Source organism: Microcebus murinus, chromosome X (genome assembly GCF_040939455.1).
Source record: "Microcebus murinus isolate Inina chromosome X, M.murinus_Inina_mat1.0, whole genome shotgun sequence".
Taxonomy (NCBI): domain Eukaryota; kingdom Metazoa; phylum Chordata; class Mammalia; order Primates; family Cheirogaleidae; genus Microcebus; species Microcebus murinus.
Window position 1 is genome coordinate 59,032,336 of NC_134136.1, and position 20,456 is coordinate 59,052,791.

Below are 20,456 nucleotides of genomic sequence, written 5' to 3' on the forward strand. Positions count from 1 at the left end.
ACCTAAATGTGTAATTACCAAATTACCTGGAAGCACATTCTTGAGCATGTATCCCAGAGAAATGAACACTTATCATTCCACAAAAGCCTGTCCATGAATGTTCATAGCAGCTTTATTCATACTGGCATCAGCCCAGATATCCTTCAATGGGTGAATGATTAAAGAAACCGTGGTATATACTTACCATGGAATATTCTTCAGCATTAAAAAAAGAATGAACTATTACCCCATCTCAAGGGCATTATGTTGAATCATAGAAGGCACTCCACACCAGCTTTCACTCCTCATCCAGCAGAACCCTGGTGCACCAGAAATCCAAGCTGAAAGCCACTAGTAGCCCTGACTTCTGAAGTTCTCACCACTAAAGCTGCCACTGTTAGCATGGAGCCAAGTGCCTACCTCTACGACCCTGAAACAGATGTGAATGCACTTATGGTCCCCAGAGCTTCTTCAGCCACGGCAAATGCAGTCACAATAGTGGCTCCATCTGGAAAGGGGAGGCCAGAGTCGCTAAAAGACAGTCTGCCCTTTAATTGTGGCAATAATTTATCCTTTAGGCAATGGTGTTTCTCTTTCTCAAACCCAACTTTAGTTCCTGACATTTCAATTGAAACTCCTACCATTTCTTCAATATTTCTACCTCCTTGAGGTTGTAGGAGAACATTTATATTCTTTCTAAGTTTCTTGTGCTAAACTGAATGTAGGGACCACCAAGATATGAAAACCGAGATCCAAACGACATGGGTTTGCACACCTCAAGCTTTGTGGCACTCAGATCTCTCCATCTTGGAACGTTTACTGCATATAGAACTCCCCTCTGTAACCAGAAAATCCTACAGTCAGATCCCAGCAAACCAGAAGAGCTGGACTTTGTGGTCCCAGGCTTGTTTGCAGTCAGCATGGAAACCTGACCTCTGTAGCATTCTCTAAAGAAGGCATTCCCAGCCAAAGGTCACAACCTGAGACCCCACACCCAGTCCCTGGACACTAGAACCATAACCTTTCTACAATGAATAATGGTTACATCACCATGATTTAAAAGCAAAACAAACATGATATTCAATGGAGAGCATCACAATCATGTTCATTACAATCCAACCAAATTTTTTAAAGGGGGAGAGTTTGTCAATGCAACTGCTAATTTCTATGCATATGAATCCTGTATGCAGCCTCTCGCTTAGCATTCAGCTGAACTCTGGAAAATTATGAGCCACTTTCCCACAATGGCATTAGGCAAGGTGGCTGCAACACAAGACAACCTCACTGAGATGAGATGAGCTAATGTGGCTCCGTTACTAGCTGAGCTACATACCTTTAACTTTCTCCATATCTAAAGCACACCCCCTTCCCATGCAGGAGGAAACCAAAAAGTCTCACTCTAATGGATCTCATGACATCTATTTCTCTAAACTCCTCACTAATAATTTTTCAAGACCATCAGGATTATACAGAAGTCTCACTCAAAGCTGCGTGTATGCAAATTCCCGCACTTTAAATGGATTCTGTCCTTAAGTGCATAAAGCAAAAAGCATGGGAACAATTGGATTAGGAAAGCAAGGGGTTTTTTGTTGTACCCCTTCTAATTGGAATTAAGTCACCAAACATTGTCAAACATACATCACTTGCTTAATTATTTTGTGTGTGCATGTATATATCTTTATACCTTCATAAACATATAAATGAGTGGGAGATGCAGATTTAATGTACACCCATATGGTGATAAACACAAAAGCTTCCAGAAGATTGTAAAATGCTATACTAATGCTAAAATGATCACTTTCTTTTGTCTTTTTTTTTAATTTGCTTACAAGTCACAAAGAATAAACTGAGGGAGGTAAACACAAAGCATGGATCTTTACCTAAAAGGAAAAATAGACACCGAGCATTTTGTTCAATAATGCAATTTTTTAACAAAAACCTTGCTTCAGCTTAATAGTCTCATATTAATCTAATTACCTCTCATTAATCTTATAGCATGTTTATACATAAAATCATTTTATATGTTTGTTAAAATTTTATTGAAGTAATTTTTCATAAATAGCCTACTATGCATCATTCACCCCAATATGCTTTATTTCAACATTGCTTTAATGAGCTGTAGCTGGCCTGTTACACTCTTAGAACATACTATACCACTTTCAACACAACCAATCACAAAAATAGCAAGTATTTTTGCCTCTAGACTTTCTGGCAAATAAGTTCAAACAGTTTATCAATCCTCAAGATGTTTTGCTAGTTAATCTTCCATTTACCAAAGTCTCAGCCATCAGGCATCTGCTGAAGTGGCCATCAGCCCAAGGTCACTCTGGCCTCTGGTTGTCTTTTTACCATTCTTTCATGTCTTCAATCTAATTTCTTTGCCACCCACACTAATAATGCCTGCCAGGCTGGTAAGTCCGTGCTAATTTGCATATTCTCTTTAATAGCACTTTTCTAAAAGCTGCCTCTTCCAAAAGGGAGACAATGGTCACTCCCATGGGAATTTGCTACTCTCGCTTGGTTATTTCAGTAACTAAATACATTCTTATTAACTTCATGATGAGCCCCTGGGATAAGAGTAGGCTTCAGGATACATTTTCCCTGGATGCCTCCCTTGGTTTTAAGAGAAAGCATCTTTATTTCACCGGCTCCTCTGTTCCCAGATTGCATGAGCTGCCCTGGCAGAACTCATTTGCACTACCTTCCAAAGGCTGTGTCTACAAGACCAAACACAGCAAAAAAGCTATGGTCATTTATAGAAATAGGTCACGACTGGGCAAAGCAGTGCAAGTGACATTGCTAATGAGACAACTGCCAAGATTCCAGAAGGAATGAGATGGTTTGGCCTCTTACAAATTTTCCATAGTGTGTGCACCATATTCTCAGTCCACATGGGGCACAAATTAAAATACAGTTAAGGTCCTCATTTTCCTTATCTGAAAAAAAAAAAACAATCTTTCCTCTAACATAACTCTGTTCTTTATTTCCCCGAAAACATCATTCTTCTGTGTAAACCAGTGTTGAAAGCATTTGAAATAATTTGGGCATCTAAATTTTATTTAAAAAGAGCTGCAGAGTTCACCTTCAAAGAGTAATTTTTATTAAACTTTTTAAAGGTGCTTTTTAAAAATTAATTAACATGTTGGATCCTGATATCTCCAGATAGTTACTTCAGGTCTCCATTCCACTTAGCTTGTGTAGACACAGCCACAAAAAAGATAAAGGCTTTTGCAGATTCGTCTGAGAATTTAGTAGACATTAAAATATAGCAGACAGGCCAGTTGTCTCGAATGGATTTAAATGCCAACTCCAATACTGTGTAGCTGTGCAGATTTGGGCAGGTTATACATCTTGTCCAATTCTCTGTTTTCTCATTTTTAAGTGGGTTTTCAAAACATCTACTTCGGAGGGGTTTCTGAGGATTAAATGAGAAAATGTATGTTATGCCCCTTGCACAGGACCTGGCTGAGTAGGTACCCCCAAATAGTAACAGGTCTTCGTAGACAATCAGGCTAAGCTACTGGGGTCGAACTATCACTTTCCAGCACTACTCTTTGTCTAAGTCTTAGAGTTCTTTACTTTTGCATGTAAATTAAGAAACTTGATGTGGTCAGTGAAGGATTGGTAATACTTCCTAATATATCAGACTACTGATGCTCCTTCACGTGCATTCAGGTATAACCCAATCCCTCGTTCCTGCCTGACTGGTCACAACATCCAATGCTTAAGCACTCCATATGGTCTGACAGTATGGTCTACAAGATATTTCATTCACAGAAGTTTTTCAAGACTAAGGCTTAGTAGGTGGTCTATTTTCAAAAGTATTCCATATGTGCTTGAGAAGAATGTGTATTCTTCCAAGTGGTTGCAAATATGTGTGTGTGTGTGTGTGTGTGTGTGTGTGTGGATCCATTATATTGAGCTTGTTAATAGTGTTGTTCAAATCTTCTGTATCCTTATCCATCTTTTATTCATTTCACCTATCAATTTCTAAAAAAAAGTCGGTAGGTTTCATAATTTCTCCTTACAGCTCTGCCAATTTTCGCTTTATATATTTCAAAACTATAGTATTAAGTGTATACAAGTTTAGAATTGTTATCTGAAGAATTGAACTTTTAATCATTATTCAGTGATCCTGTTTATCCCCAATAATGGTTCTGCCTTAAAGTCTATTTTGTCTAGTATCAATATGGTTACATCAGCTTCCTTCTTGTTGTTTGCATAGCTTATCTTTTCCAATTCTTTCTGTGTTCTTTGTGGTCCTGTGTTTTTCCTTTGTCTCTCATATATAGCATATAGCTGGATTCTGTATTTTCATTCATTGTGATAATCTATGTCTTTTAACTGGTTGAGTTTAGTCAACTCCTATTTATTGGAATAACTGAGGAGTTGGCTGCCATGATCAAAGGGCCTTTTTATAGTATTTCTGGGTTGTCTTGCTGCAACTTGGTCACCCTAGTCAATTTCTAAACGCTCTTTGCTTGCATTCACTCTCCTGTAAAAAGTTAGCAAAAGCCCAAGGATCTCCAGGAGTGAAATGGAGTTAATACTTCACTGAAGATTTGTCATTATTAGCATAGTTAGGGGAGAAAGTTATTTAATGCAAGGAATGTGCACACAGGCCAAATCCATTTGATGTAAATCAATACACTGCACATTTCAATTGCTCTGTATTCCTACAGAAAAGTGTATGGAAGTGATTCATTAGGACTAAACTCTTCACAAGAAACAGACCAATTGTCTCAGGCTCACTAGGGCATCTCCACTAGTAAAATTTAAAAAGCAATCAAACTGAATAAGAAGTCCTCTTTGCAGACATTTACATCGGAAAAGAATACGATTTTTGACAATTCAGAGTAAATGAAGTGCAAATTATTCTCTTATAATATAACCCAAAATTGAAGCTTAAATTCTGACTGAAAAAGAGCCCACAGTTTAATCAGAAAAATATATTTATTGGTAATTCCCATGAGCTCATATTTGATACATTTATATTATAAGATAACAAGTTCAAAACTATTGCTAAGTTATAAATATGGAATTTATGCAGAATTTGCATGTGTTGAATTTTATTTTGAATCTGCATGTGTGCCTATATTTGAATATTTATAATATTCCAAAAAAAGCACAGTGGAATGTGCAAGACAGATTTATTTAGTGTAATGCTCTGAAATGTGTCAAAGTCTTCAACACTGTTCTTAGAGGCAAAATGGCAGAAATAACAAATGGGATGCAATAAGATCAACTGCATATCTGCAAAGTCCAATACCTAGTAAAACGAAAAAAGCTCTTTTGCCAATAAATATTTTACTAAAGTTTAAACAAATATTTCTCTAAGCTTACAATGACATTGTTTAAATGACATATACCATCAAGTGGATTATTCATTATCCTTTAATAGAAAGGTAGAAATTCCCAGTCCTACCTTTCTTTCTAAAGGCAATTACTAAATATCTCATTTTATGTGTCATGGAATGTCAATATTAGCTTTTCAACTGTGAAGGTTGTTCTTTACACCATCAAAATAACTTATGCCTAGGATGTAGTTGTAATGGAGTTTCAACAATAAAATTATGCATCTCAGTATATGTATATACAGTAGCCCCCCAGTTAGCCAGATTTGTTGGGGAATGAACTTTGTAAGCTACTTAGTTTATGGTTAACTGGGGGTAATGCTCTTATGCAGTGAAACTGCCCTAGGAAGAGGCTGTCCAGCAGAGGGAACTCCCCTTTTCTCCTGGATGAGAGCGACACATGCACTAACTGATCTAAGCTTTCAGTTATGGATGTTTAGAACTGTAGCCCTTTACCAATCCCAAGACTTTACTCTTCCAGCCAGACCATCAGCCCTAGTATAAACTCACTAGGAAAGAGGCTCATGAAGACCCATAGTCCAGACTATTTTGGGTGGTTCTGGCTATGGAGAATAAGCCTTATATTTCCAACTATGTACCACTATTAACTTGCTGTTCCACATAATTTATAAGTGAAAAGTTACAATTTATAAATGAAGAAGAAACAATAGCAATTCACCCAAATATCTCTATACTGTACTGGTGTAAGAGTTCCATGTATTGTGTGGGAATATGATAACAGCCAATTATCAGAAAAATCAGCAGCCGTTGCCTGACTTATAACATCTGTCTTTCAGTCTGATGGTTTATTTGGACTGAGGCTGCTTCCCTCATTAAGGGCTCCCAGGATATCAAGAGGCTAATGAAATATCCACAGTCTTCAGGAAGCAAAAAGTAAACATCAGTGTAATTTATCACAGCTATAGTAAAACATTATTTTAAACGTTGTTAATGCTTACTCTTATTATAAAAGTAATACATACTTATAAAGGAAATTCAAAACCTTTAGAAAAGCAGAATAAGAAAATAAATCACTAATAAATATATTAATATCCTGACATTTTTTTCTTCCCCTCTCTGTCTTTTATGCTTGCATTTGGGAGGGGTGGGATGATTTCTCGCTCCCACTTTCTTTGTTCTTTAACATAGTTGTAGTAATACTGGGTCCATAATTTTCTATCTTTTTTAACATTAAATCTAGCAATTTTCAAAACTTTATAAAAGAACACTTAAATGGTTTTGTAATAATCCTTAAAGTGGTTGTACAAGACTTCTCGAACCATTCTCCTCTATGTGGATGTTCACATTGGTTCCAATTCGTTGCACTTACAATAACACCAGTTAGCCTCCTAGTATACATTCTCATAGCATCCTTTACTTTTCCCCCATGGCACTTCTCACAATTTTAAATAACTAATAACTTGTTTCACACCTATGTTTCCCACTCCACAATGACAAGGGCCACATCTGTCTGGTTCTTCATGGTTCCCCCAACACATGGCACATGACAGCAGATACTCAATAAATATTTGTTGAATAAATAAATGAATAAATGAACGAGCAAATGAATGTAAAGCATGTATAAGATTATGTTTTTTAGCAAAATTCCACAAAATAAATTATGAGGCAAAGAAATAAATATTTTTAATGTTTTGTGTTTATGTTATCTAATTTATTTCTAAAAGGATCATTCAAATTTACATTCCCACCAACAATGTATGAGACTTATGGTATTTACCACAGCCTTGTCAGTACTGGCTACTAACATTTTTTGTTTAGTGGTGATCTATGTTCATTTTTGTCTTGTTTTGTTTTTTTAATCAGGATTAACTAGAGAGGCAAAGAAGGTATCCTATGTGTAATTGTTTCAATTCGTATTTCTTTAGTACCAGTGACACTAAACAGTTTTTCTATGTCTGCAAACTAATTGTGGGTTCCATGATGTAAATTGGACATGTATTTTGTTTCTCTAATCAATTCATAGGAGTTCTTTGTATAGCAAAGATTTCAGTTTTTTGTCTGTTGTAATTGTGCATATTTTCACCAGTTTGGCATATGCCTTATCATTTTGGCTTTTTTTTTTTGACAGATGACCATTTCTCATTTTTATGTAATCATAACTGTCGATCTTTTCTTTATTCAAACATCCTTTTCCTTCTCATATGTGAATTACAGCTATCATTTAAATAATAATGCCAATTATGAATTCAGATTAACTGAGTTCACAGATTCCCATACATACTATACAACTAAGCGCTACCCCGCCCCAGAGCCCCAATTCTCACCTCATTATAAGCCCTGTACACTAGAAGTCTAGGCAACAGGGACCAGTCTACATCTACATTTTGGTCAATGGTACGACCTCCACTCCAGACTAGAAATCAGGGAGGTAGCTTTAACTATACCCCAGCCTTCATTTACTTCTGAGATTTTTTTATATTCTTTCCATCCAGGAGCTTCTTATACTTACTGGGGTTCAACCTCCTCATTGCCATTCCGGGGCCTCACCCCACCCACCTCCCTAATGGTTACTTCCTCAAGCATGAACCTTCTCATTTCTGGTCAGACCTGGCTAGGTGAGGCTGCTGGACCTCACAATGCCATGAGGATGCCACGCCCATCCACAATGCCCCCTTTCTTCTAAATACAACCCACCTATTATCCCCAGAGGCCTTTTCAAAGGGTGTCTCCTTTTTATGGCCCGTTCTTCACACTGCAGAAAGAAAAGGACCTTAGAAAACATCTCATTTAACTCTCCCATTTTACAGAGGAAACACTGAGGCCAAGGGAGGGGAAACAACTTGTCCCAAATCCAGAGTTCCCCCCCCCACCTGTCTACCCCACACATTTCTGCAGTTTACATGCTAATCTTTACGGACTTGGAGCTGAAGATGGTGTGTTTGGCTTTTTTGATTTTGTCTTGGTTCTAATCTCCCTAACTGCTAGCATCGTGCCTGGGACATAATAGTTACTCCACCAGGTTTGCCGATTAGACTTAAACTACAATATAATAGATGGTCTTTTCTCTATTTTTAAATATATTCTGGTAAATGTATGACATTTAAAAGACATTATTAATTTTCAAATTGTTTTCAAACAAAATCCATCCTTTTAATTAAATATCTGAAGTACCAAATTATCCTGTTCTACTGAAAGCTCTGCAAGACCAAGGATGATATGCCTTTCCTGAAATATAATGGGCAGTTTCACAAAATTTTATTTAATGAATGACAGAAAAAAAGGGATAACTATTCTTTTAATGTCATTTCATACTACCTCAGTTGACGACTGATATTCATAAAAGAGAAGCTTTAGCATTTTAATTGCCACATAACAGCACTAATCTAAAATTATTATTAAGAGAAGATTCTGTGTAGCCTTTTGTATTACCTGAGAACTTAAGAGCTTTGTCAGGACTCTAACAACAGGTTTGCCATCCATGCAAAGATGCTAACTAATACTGCTGCTGTTCTACAGATGTTATCATGATAGATTTCTCCCCCTCTTCTATGCAATAGGCGGGATGGTACAACAGCTCTCATCAAAGATGGCTGAAGAAATGCATCCTCAGAGCTGAAAGCCCGGTAGCCTACAGCCTGATGAACCACACGGCCAGCGCTGCCTTACTTGCTGCCTCATCCCATATCGTGAGCCTGTTTGTTGTGTCATCTTGCCTCACTACAAAATCAAGAAAGAAAAGGAGTGGGAGAGTGGGCATGTGAGGCATGATCAGGCACATGTACTCTATAGTTCTAGCTCTTTCAAAATAGAGCCACCTTTCAAAAAGAAATGGAAAGAAAGGAAAGCTTTTATCACATTAAAAAACAACAACAACAAGAATGACCAAAAAAAAAAGCTTTTCTCCATCTAAACAAATACCTTCTAGTCCTTTCCTGTCAGTGATATCCTACTGGATATCTCTGCTGGATGACTGCTGAAAAATTTAGAGATGCTAAAAGTCTAGAATGCAACAGGAAGATGATCCAATTCTTTGACTTATATAGCCATAGACCCTGACCTCTCCCCCATTCCATGTGTGCCAGCCAGCACAGTACCTAAAGAACGGGGGCTAGTGCAGTTTCTTTGGGCCCAATTCTGAATTCCTCCCACAGAACAAATGGCACAATAGAGTTGGCTACAAACAGAGGGAATTTGTCCTGAGAAAAGCCTGCAGAATTTGGGACTTTAAACAGCTGGTGAACAACAGTGTTTTGATACATTTTCAAAAATGGTCTCAGAAATTCTAAAACGAGCAGGACCCTGCTCTGACCCCAAACAACATATTGGCAGACAGATGGATGAAATGCAATTCCTAATATTTTTAAAGAAATATTATTTTTAATAAACAACTTGAGCCTTTTGCAGCCAAGAGAGCTCTCTCTCTCTCTCTCTCTCTCTCTCTCTCTCTCTCTCTCTCTCTCTCTCTCTCTCTCTCTTTGTCCTCTCCAGGCAGCATGATCACAGTGGTTTCTATTCAGCAGCTATATATCACCCAAGCACTTTACCATCGGCAGAGGCAGGGAAGCATCTCAAATGTAGCACTAGGAGCAGGATTCAGGGTCTTGGCTTGCAGCCACGACAGCCTCTTATGCCCCCTCTAATGTGGATGAATGGCTGTGTGTCAGGAGGTGGTTCCTGTCCCAGCTGAGGATGCCTACTGTTGCTTATCCAACCTTTGCAGGGATCCCCAACATGGCAATGACAGACCCCTCTGCAAGCTACCCACAAGATCCGCTCCTGGTGAGCATAAAGCCCCAGGGATGTAAAAATTTGTTCTTTTCCCAGTGGGTGTGGTAACCCTGGCTCAACCACTCACCTAAACTCACATGTGTAAAATTGCTGATGATGGTGCTGATGTGGGTGATAACAACATCAGCTAACATTTATTAACTGTTCACTCTGTGATAATTGCTAAGGTGAAATACCTCATTGTGTTTTTGCAAAAACCCTTGTTCATCAGTCAATAAAGTAAAGGCTGTGGAGCCAGACAGAATTGGAGTCAGAGTCCTGCTCTGCCACTAAAGAGCTCTATGACCTTGGGGAAGTCCTTCAGCCTCTTTGCTCTTCATGCTCATCTGATAAATGGGGATACTTTCGTTCACTCTGCTCTCCTGCCAAAGACAGTGCAAGTTTACAGAGAAATGCCAGAGATAAGAGAATGAAAGATCATCATAAACTGAACACTCCACACAGGCTCTGATCCAAGGTCACACAGCTGGTTCATAGCTGGCCTAGAACTAAGGCCCAGGTGTCTGAACTTCCAGGCCAGACAGGGCTGCTGTTCCCCTCAGTTCAGCAGAGCACGGAGACCGACCAGCTAGCATAGAGAGGCTACTCTAACAAAGGGTCTCCTGAAAGCAGATACTTTCATCTCCAGACAACAGCTCCTTACCCTCACAAATCACGGCCAGTGCAGCTCTCTCTGAATTTTCACCTCCCACACTCACATACACACTCACATATGCACACTCTCTCATTCTCACACACACATGCACACCTTAGCTCTTACAGATCATCAGAACTCACAGAACTGGTCCTGCAAGCGGGGATCTGTCAACATTCAGGGAAATTCAGGAACCCTCAGGCTATCACTATTCTTCAAGATGAATATTTCTGCAGGTGGGCAGGGACAATGAAATAAAAATGTGCCCTTGAAGTGACAATGTGTTTCTTAGCTAATTTTATTTCATTTGTGCAAATATTGTAAAATCCAGTAACTCCTGACTTTTTAAAACATGGTTGATTAGACTAGATGGCACTGTGGTATCACCCTTTTAAGACCTAAGAAAAGAAAATTCCATTTCATTTCAAATAATATTGCTTCAACTGGGGATAATCCAAGAGGCTGTGAGGGGGTCCTGGTTATTTTATGGAGAATGTCTGAAGGAACTGCCAGAGACCACCAAATAGATCATGTAGATCACATTAGTAATTGTGTTTATAGATGTCACACCCTGACCTACATGTTCAAAAGAATTGTAGACATACATGCCCTGTGGAAATTCAGCCAAGGCAAGCTATAACCTCCATGGTGACCAAGACCTCGTTTTCATTTCTTTGCCACAGCTATGGCTGTGGAATTCTACTTTTGCCCTAAAGATGTTTTTTAATATTTCCACCGTCACTACACCTACAAGCTCTGTCAACATGAGAAATTATTTTCAATATTGCCAAATTGTTTGGGAACTTCTTAAACACCAGAATCTTGTTGTGACAATGACTTACACAATTCTTGTAACAGATTGAGGCAGCCACCTTCCTGGGGCTAACTAAGGCTTTCTTGGGATGAAAAAAAATCTGTTAGTGCTAGAAAGGAAATGAAAGTTCAACAGATTCATCTAGAATTCCAGCATTTGAGAGAGGACACTGTAAACAGAGGGAAGGGAAGGTGAGGAGGGGAGGCAGGGGTGATGTTTCCTTTAAATCTCACTGGCAACCAGAAAGTCAGAGGGCCATAGAGTTCCATTTGTTTAAAGCACCGCTGGTCCAGGACACTGAATGCCCCCACTCATGGGGGGTCCAGGTAGGCAGCCAGCCACTGCAGGAGCAGCAGCCTAGAGTGCCCCTGTAGTCACCCAAATGGGGAGGCAGGGAGCATGGCCATGTTCTTGCCCACCCAAAGACACCAGTCCAGTGGTCCCTGGCAACTTAACTCACCTTGTCTACTACCTGGACTCCCTGTTCAAGTCCAGATTTGTTTGGGGGTGAAACAGTAACCCTAGCTTAGGCAACTGCACCCCAATGCACTCCCACCACCCTCTTAACGCACTCCATGACCTCCAGCAACAGGACATTGGGGCTAGAGGAAAGAAAATGCCCCAGCTTCTGGCTATAGACTATTCATATATCAGCTTTTTCTCCATCTGCCCCAGGCTCCCAGAAACTGGACTGGCGGCACCCCACGCTGGGACTCAGGTTCTTTTTTGTATATCAGGGAAAGCTCTTCATAGCTGATGGGGAGTGAGGGGGGATCGGAGGGGGGTTGGAGGGGGGTCCTGGGGAGCATCCCAGCCAGCTCCTCAACCCGGCCAGCAGCCAGCCTCCGGGGTGCCCCTCGCACTCCCCAAGCATCGCGGATGCCTACGTGCAGCCAAGTAGTGAAATGCACGAGCCTGGGAACCACAAGCTCTCCCTGGGTGTCTGAAAACAGCGGCAGAGGGACACCCACTCACCCAGGGAGAGCACAGCTAGAGGGGCTAAAAGGAGGAGAGAGGCAATCAAAGTCAGACAGGAAGAGAGAAACAAAAACGGTAAGAGGGAAAGAGTGAGAAGGAAAGCCAGAGAGGGAAACGGAAGAAGGAAACAGAGAGCAACCAAGAGCAGATCTGGAGATCTGGGAAAGACAGAGAAAAAGGCAAATAGAAGAAACTAAAAAAAAAGAAAAGAAAGGAGGAAGAGAATGCAGGCGCAGAAAGGAGGAAGACAGCGTGGAAAGGAAGCTTCTGAACTAGAGTGCGGAGGACAGGAGGGAGGGGACCCAGGGACACTAAGCGCAGAGCGCGGTTCTTTAGGACTCTCCAGAGCGGAGTCTGAGTGCGGTGCCCTGTCCCAGCGGCGGCCAGTGGGGCGCTCGTTCAGCCACTTCCCACTCACACACTCCCAACCACCGTGCAGGCCAACCTGCGGACAGACAGACTGGCTGTCCCGGGCCAGGGCAGAAGGGATTCCTGAGGTGGCCACAGCGCGGCGAACGTGCGCGCCAGGGAGCCCGGCGCCTGCCCAACCAGGGCGCAATGGCTGGGTCGCCAAAGTGCGCACTGGGTCCCCGGCAAGGGCCGACCTCGCCTCCTGGCCCTCAGCCCCCCTAGGCCCGGGTCCAGCGCTTCAGGGCCCCCCTTGGCAGCGGGCGCGCACTCACCTGGACGGTCTCAGCTTGGCATCGCGCTTGCCGTCCACCACAGAGGGCACGCAGCTGGTGAGCTCGGTCCAGTCGGCGTGCAGCCCGCAGCTCCAGCCCGTAGAGAACCTGGAGAAGAGCCAGGTCTCCCGCTTACCCGGCCGGTGGCAAGTGCATTTCTTCTGACCCACGCGGCACTCGCACGGCTGCTCCAGCTGGATGTTGCGCACCAGGTGGCGACCGAAAGTGGTACCCCCGGTCTTCTGGATGTGCAGGAACACTATCAGGTCATCGCCCTTGATGTCGAAGTCTACCTTGCGCAGGAGGTCGCCACGGGTGAAATTGTAGCGGGGCACGAACCTGGCGGAGCTCTCATCCTCCGAGCGGTACGGGTCCGGCACCGGGGAGCTGAACGCCTGCAGGCGGAGGAGCTGGCATTCTGTGCCGGGGCACACGTACTGGAGGACGATCACGGCAAATAGGAACAGCATCACCAAAGCCAGCAGCAGCTTGTTGGATTTCTCATCCATGTTCCCGACGCTGGGGGAAACCCAAGCTCGTTACGTCAATCCCGCAGCTCAGCCCGCGCTCTCCGTGCCCCCGCACCGCCCCCTCCCCCCAGCGCCGCCGTTGCGCCCCTTCCTCCCCCCCTCAGCACCGAATACTCCACCGCAGCGGCAGCGGCGGCGCCCTTCCCCGCTTCCTTCCTTCCCGGCAGGCTCAGCGCTGTGGCTTCTGCTGCACACACACACCCCCACCCCGACTCCTTCCCGCTGGCCGCCTGCCCCCTCCCCCCGCCGGAGCTCCCCATAGCCCCTTCGCGGGGTTTCGTACCCGTGGGACCCCTCCTGGCCCCGTCGCCCCACTCCTCTACTCGCGCCCCCGGTCCGGGCCCCCGTTCGTCTCGCTGCACTCTCGGTGGTTCCCGTCCCCATCCCGCTTTGACCACCGGACTCTCCCCGGCTCTTCTGCCGCTTTCCCCTATGGTGCGCACGCCGCTGCCTGCTCCACTCGCGGGCTTTCTCCCCACGCCCCCCGAAGCCCTGCTCTTGCCCGAGCCCGGTTGCCCACCCGGGAGGCCGTCTAGAGTGAGCTCCGAGCCGAGCGTTCAGAGTTCCCTGGGGGAAAGGAGCCCGCCGGCAGCCCCACTTGCAAGCGGAGACGCTGTGCTGCCGGTGCCGGCGGAACGGCGGCGAGAAAGCCGCAGCGTGGCCAAATGCGCGCCGCGCCCCTCCGGAGCCCCCAAGCCCGGCCACCACTAGCCAGCTGGAACTTTGCGCCCTTCCCTCCCCTCGAGGCTGCCTTCTTCCCCGCACTGCCCCTGCCCACCCTAGCCTGGGATCGCGATCCCCGCTTTCGCCTAGAACGTACCTGGCCAGGGGGCCGAAAATCTTGGAGAAGATCGCACTGAGCACGTGCTTCAGCGAGTGACCCAGGGCGGCCAGGCCCCGAGTGAGCAGGGCCCGGCAGAGGGAGCCCAGGTCCCAGCGTCGCCTGAGGTCGTGCATCCGCCTGCGGCAGCCTCGGGACAGCAGCGCGAAGAGCGGGGCGCGCGCGGCTCCCGCCAGGGAGGAAGACGCCTTTAGGGGCTCCTCCAGGAGCGGCCGGGAGTGGAATCCGTGAGACACACCCCTAGGAGGACCCGCGCGGACTGAGGCGGCGACCAACCCGGGCCGGCTCTCTGCCAATTCGGCCTCTACTCTGGAATGCCGGCGGGGACAGGTGGTGCGGGCGGGCGCTCCTCGCTCCGGTTGCAGCCGCGGCCCGAGAGCCCGGACTGCACACGCAGGCAGTGCCATTCCCCCCTTCAGGCAACTCAGGGTACTAAGGATCAGGAGCGAGCTTGAATTTATATAATAATGCCTCACGCCCAAGAGCTCCAGCCACTTCACAAGCAGAGAGGACTTGGGTTTTCTCCTGTCTTAGAAAACGGAGGTCACTCCAGTGAGCGCATCGCTCCACTTTGGCTTGTTATTTCAACCTCCCCTAAAATAGCAAAGGCGCAAATTGGACCTTTTCCCTCTCTCTTTGCCAATTTCCATTCTCCAACGGAAGCGGGGGCATTTTCTGAAAAGGTAAGTCAGCATGAAAAAAAAAGCATGACCAAAAAGCATTACAGAATGGGAATCTGAGCGTTTTCAGAGCATAGACTAGCTGCTACTCCTCTCTTCTTGCTGAATCCCCTGCACCAAGCCCGGTGCCTGCAGGAAGGCATCCCTCATATACGGTTTATGGAATGGATGGATACATGACTAAACACTGCATCAGAATAAGACCATCTAATCCAAGGTGATGTGACACATAAGGAGACTGAGGCCCAGAGAGGGGTAGGGTTGTGCCCAAAGTCACACAGCAGAGCTCAAGGCTTTGAACCGAGGGAACCAAGCACCATCCACCCATTCCCTGATACTAACACCACTTCCTCTAATAAATTCTAATAAATAGGCACAGTTCTTCCTCATACCCATGTTCAAAAGGCTCTTTTCTGCTGCAGGACCAAGGATGCAGGGATCAACAAGGAAAGAATGGATGCCCTTACACAAAAAGGACACTGGGAACTCAGGACTGAGACTTTCCCCATCTGATCAATGGTGTTTCCATAACTCGAGTGTGCACTCCCTCCAGTCCCACTGCTGTGGAAGGAGCATGGGATGGCAGCAGTGCCTCAGAGCAGTGCTGTTGGCTCTGGAGCCACTGAGGGGTAGGGGCCATGAACTGAGTCCTGGGGTGGGGACACATCCCTTCCAAGACAGGTTCTCCCAGTATCTCCCTCCCTCACTGAGCTCTGCTCCATCCCTTTCCTGTTCTCCTCTTATGCCAAAAAGCAGAAAGCCAAACACTGATCTGGGAGTCCTGGGAAATCTGTCACTTCCTCGTTGAGCAGCCCTGGGATAATCACTTGCCCCTCCTGAGCCTCAGTTTTCTCATCTGTAAGATAGAACCAATAATGTCCTCCATTTTGACCAACTGAGTCACCGTGAGAATGAAATGTAGAAACCCTTAGGCAATCCAAATGTGAGACAGTGTACCTGCTGCTCTGAGCTCAGATGTGCCAACTGAGTCACAGGCCAAATAAGGAAGGAGCCATCTTAGGCAATTTCCCAGCTGTGCCCCTGCCCTTACCTCCCCTCAGAATCACCAGCTCTGGCTGGACATCCAAGTCCCCCAGGCCTACTGGGGACAGTGAGGGCCCCTTCATCCAGCTGCTGTAGGCATAAGGGATAGTGGGCTTTTTGGAAATCCTGCATTTCTAGCAATCCAGGTATCTCTTGTCCTGAGGCTCCAGGAAACACTCTGACAAACAGATAAACTTGTAGTAAGGAGCCAGATGCAGCAATTTACAAGCTGTGGGTTTTCTCATGAGCTCCCCTGCTGCCCCCAGGCTGGTGGGACTGGGCCTGCTCCCCCTTAAGGACAGGTAAGGATGTGAGCCTAGGGAGTGGGAAGCTATGGGAGTTGTCCAGGATCTCAGCTTGCCAGCTGCCCCTGCCTTATTCTTGGTCACCTACAGCAGTCAACCTCTTTAGCCTGCCCAGTAGGTGGCTCTCCTCGTGATGCCATCACCATCATTATAACAGCCTAGGAAAATACTTCTGAAACAGATGGGTCACACATTCAAGCCCTCAGCAACTAACTCTGGATTTCTACTCTAAAGGGGATTAGCAGGACTGGAGCACGGGAAAGTGCCTTGGGTAGAGGGTAGGGGTAGGTAGTAAACAGTACAGGGGAAAATCAGGATTTACTCATTCAAGATGTGAAAAGGAACATGTGTGCAGGCCCATGTGCACACACACACAAATGTACACACCCACAGTCCGACTTTCAGAGAAATGTCCAGTCAGGTTGGTAGTTACAGAGCAAAAGGGGCAGGGTGGGGCTGCATGGTCCACTTCCTGAGATCTAGTAAGTCACTAACAAGCTAGTGTAAATACATACAACAGCTCCTTGGGGGAATATTTGCATTTACAAGCCCTTCTTCCACCCCCCTCATGCTGTGAGTAACAAAGAAATAAATCTCTCATGGTGGAATTCATATATCAGGGCTCCTGGAAGTGGAAGAAAACTATCAAGGGGGTGGTGTGGGGGGGAAGGGATTCCCACAAGTCTCAGCACATCCCTCCAGGGCTCAAAGAGGCTCCCTGCTGCGAAGCAAGGAATTCTTCCTATGTTTGCCTCAAGAGCCACATTCTCCTGAGGCCAGGTCTGGGGTCTTAGCAGGATATTCAGGAGGTCTCTTGCAATTCTGAGCTGGGCCCCCAACCTAGGAGCTGGTTCCTCTCAGAAACTGAATAACAAAGGCCCTGATGCTCCAGAATTTGGCTTTTTGGGGGAGAAATTAGGGCTGGAGGCAAAAGAGGAAAAGAACTGGCTGAATTGTCAGCTCTTTGGTTTTCCATCTTCCTATTTCTTAGACCAACCTGAGTTGCTGTGTATATGTATTAATATTTGAGATTCAGTACTTGGGAGGTGAGGAGAACTCTGCAGTCTGAGCATGGTTTCTGGTTGTCTCCACAGTATGGTATGATTTTCATTATTTTCCCAGAAACCATCTTTCCGTGGTTTCCAACAAAAGGTTGATGATTCTGGAAGCAAAAAGGTCAGCCTGGCTTGCATACTAAGCAGTACACTTGCAAACATGCATTTGGTTGCTGTAGTCTTGAGACGACAGTGGGAGGTAGTTGCAACAGCACCAGCCTCGGGGACCAGAGACCTGGGCCCATGTCCGGACTCTGACACTAGCAAGACCCTATATGACTATGAGGGAGCCACAAGCTTGCTCTTGGGCTCAACTTCCCTATTTGTAAGACAGCAAGGTTGATGTTGTGATTCAAAGGGCAACTTTCCTGATGTGACATTCCAAATCACATATGCTTACTTGTCTTCCTCAAGGTCCAGAGTGTTACCAAACACTCAAAGCCTCACTCCAGGGAGAAAGCCTCAGGCCTGGTCCTCAGCACGTTCTGTGACATTCATATCATTGGATCCCGACATGCCAGCGGCAGCTGGAATTGTTCTGAGCCTATATTGCAAAGGTGACAGCAGAGTCTCCTGTTCCAATTAGAACAGAAATAATGGAAACTTGGTGTCTAAGAAAGTGTGGCACTCTTTAGATAGAGCGTATAACACTAATATCCTCTCCCCACATCCTGAGCATTCTCTTCAACCCTGTCTCTCCAGCTGTCTCTAATTTTTTTTAAAACATTCATACTCTCAATAATAGGCAATTTTGTTACAAAGATTGAAGGCATGCAAACTATTGAGTCCATTCATTTCTGCTTTTATGTGTCTCTTCAAACCAAATGAACAGTGGTACTTAATGAAAACGCTGTCCTGCAATTCAAGCTTTAATATTATAAACAGGTTGGGTATGTTAGATACATCACTCTCAATAGTCATCTGTTTTCCCCCCCACAAAACACTGAGTTTTATTTGTCTAGCCTTACAAAACATGAGGCTCAAGGAATTTAAAAAGGCAGATAACTCCAGGGTGCTGTGGATGCTAAAGAGATGTGTGCTCTGAAGGCAATATAAGCAGTGTAATGGGGTTCACAGTGAACCCATCCCTCTGAACATGCAGCCAAATGACCACCCGTCTCCAGATGAGGGATTCTCACCATTTCAGGAACAGTAAGATCCCCACTTCTCACTGACAGTGAATGGAAGAGTCAATTCACGCAGGGCTTTTAAAGCTACGATAAAGCAAGGCCTGGCAACCATAGGCAGTAGGCCAGACTCTGCTCCTGGGACAGTCACCTCACTTCTTTGGGCCTCAGTTTCCACTCTTAGAACATACCCTGTCCAGGTACCTCCAAAAAGCTGGTTTAGGGATAAAGAGGAATTCAATTTCAAATGAGCTTTTTTAAAGAAAAGGGAGTATAGGTTTGGAGGGCACATTGCCCTGGGGTTTAATCAGGGTTCTATAAACTCCCTCAAAGCCTTAATTTTCTCATCCATGAAAATGGGGCTAATGATGGCTACCTCTCTGGGTTGTCCTTCCAGTTAACTAAAATAATCTACTGAGAGCACTTAGTCTAGTTCTTGCAAAAGTAGACCTTCAGTAAATGTTCATTTCTCTTCCCTTTTGATTCAGAAAATATTTGATTTGAGATCTTTGTTATATTTTTCACAGTAGTAACATACACATATTTAATGACAGGTGGCTGGCCATGGGCTTAATTATGGTCTAGGCTGGCTTTGCCCTGATCCTATTTCTTTACCTGCAGTCTTTCCTCACCCTCCCTCCACACCTCTCTGGTGCTCTCCTGGCTGGTATCCCAGGGAGGAGGAAAGCCTCTGATCCACACAGTCACGCTGAGGAGTGGAACATATACATGTGACCCCTTCCAAGAGACATCAACAAGAAAGGAGGAAGAGAGCACTGCTTAACCCTAATGAATGGCACCTCCCATTGAGATACCATGAAACACAGAAAACAGGACAGTAGAGGAGTTGCTTGGGAGCTAGAGAGTAGAAGAGAGTTATAGGTAAGTGAAGAGGAGAGAGAGCTTACATGGCCAGTCCCACTCTAAACTCTTGACAGGAATTTGCAGCTCCATCCACGTCAAAAGTTAATGGTTGATCTGGCCGGGGGGTTTCAGTTTGAGCAGCTGGTCAAACCACAGCAGTTGGGATTATAAAACAAGGTCAGTTTCGTTCGCATTCATCCTGCATGAGCCAGAGCTGGGCAAGCCCGTCCGTCAGCTGAGCCCTGGGCTGGCAGCACCAGTTCACAGTGGCAGAGTAGAAAGAGCACAAAGCTGGATGCCAAGAAAATAGCATTTGAGTCCTAGCTCTGCCTCTAGCTCACTGTGTGACCCTGGGTGAGTCACTTGATGTGGCTGGGATTTAGTTGCTGACCTTGGTAAAATGAGGGGCTTCGTTAGATGGCTCAGAAAGCCCCTCCTAGCAGGAGCTGTCTGTGATCTAAGCTGTGCTAGCTAACGGGAAGAGCTGGGAAGAGCCACAACTCTCTCTGGTTGTTGTGTCAGCAAAAAAGCACTATCAGAAATGACCCTGTAGCTAGTTGCCAAGTCACAAAAGCAAAAAAGGATGTAAATGACGAGCAAACTTTCTCAGATCATAGGGATAAGACAGAAACTTGAAAATAAACCTTCTGGGCCTTTATTGACTTGGATGGTAAAGTTAAAGCTGAAAGATTCAGAAAAAATGTCATGTTGAGAACTGACCTCCAGCTGACACAAAAGCCTAAGGTGGGTTTTAATAATGGTAATAATAAAAACAAGAATGGCCTAGCCTGGCCCACAGTCTCCCATTTATTTTCACAC

The 20,456-nt window shown here is 44.8% G+C and overlaps 1 protein-coding gene across 1 annotated transcript in view; it reads right to left on the reverse strand.

Moving 5' to 3' along the window:
• HS6ST2 (heparan sulfate 6-O-sulfotransferase 2) overlaps window positions 1-15,237 on the reverse strand; it is a 295,540-nt gene extending 280,303 nt beyond the window's left edge. The window contains exons 1-2 of the mRNA XM_012764767.3: window positions 14,542-15,237; window positions 13,192-13,710 (exon numbers count right to left, since the gene is read on the reverse strand). Of these exons, the coding sequence (XP_012620221.2) occupies window positions 13,192-13,710; window positions 14,542-14,969 (947 nt within the window). The 5' untranslated portion in view covers window positions 14,970-15,237. The remainder of the gene's footprint in view (window positions 1-13,191; window positions 13,711-14,541) is intronic.
• Between the last annotated feature and the right edge of the window lie 5,219 nt (window positions 15,238-20,456).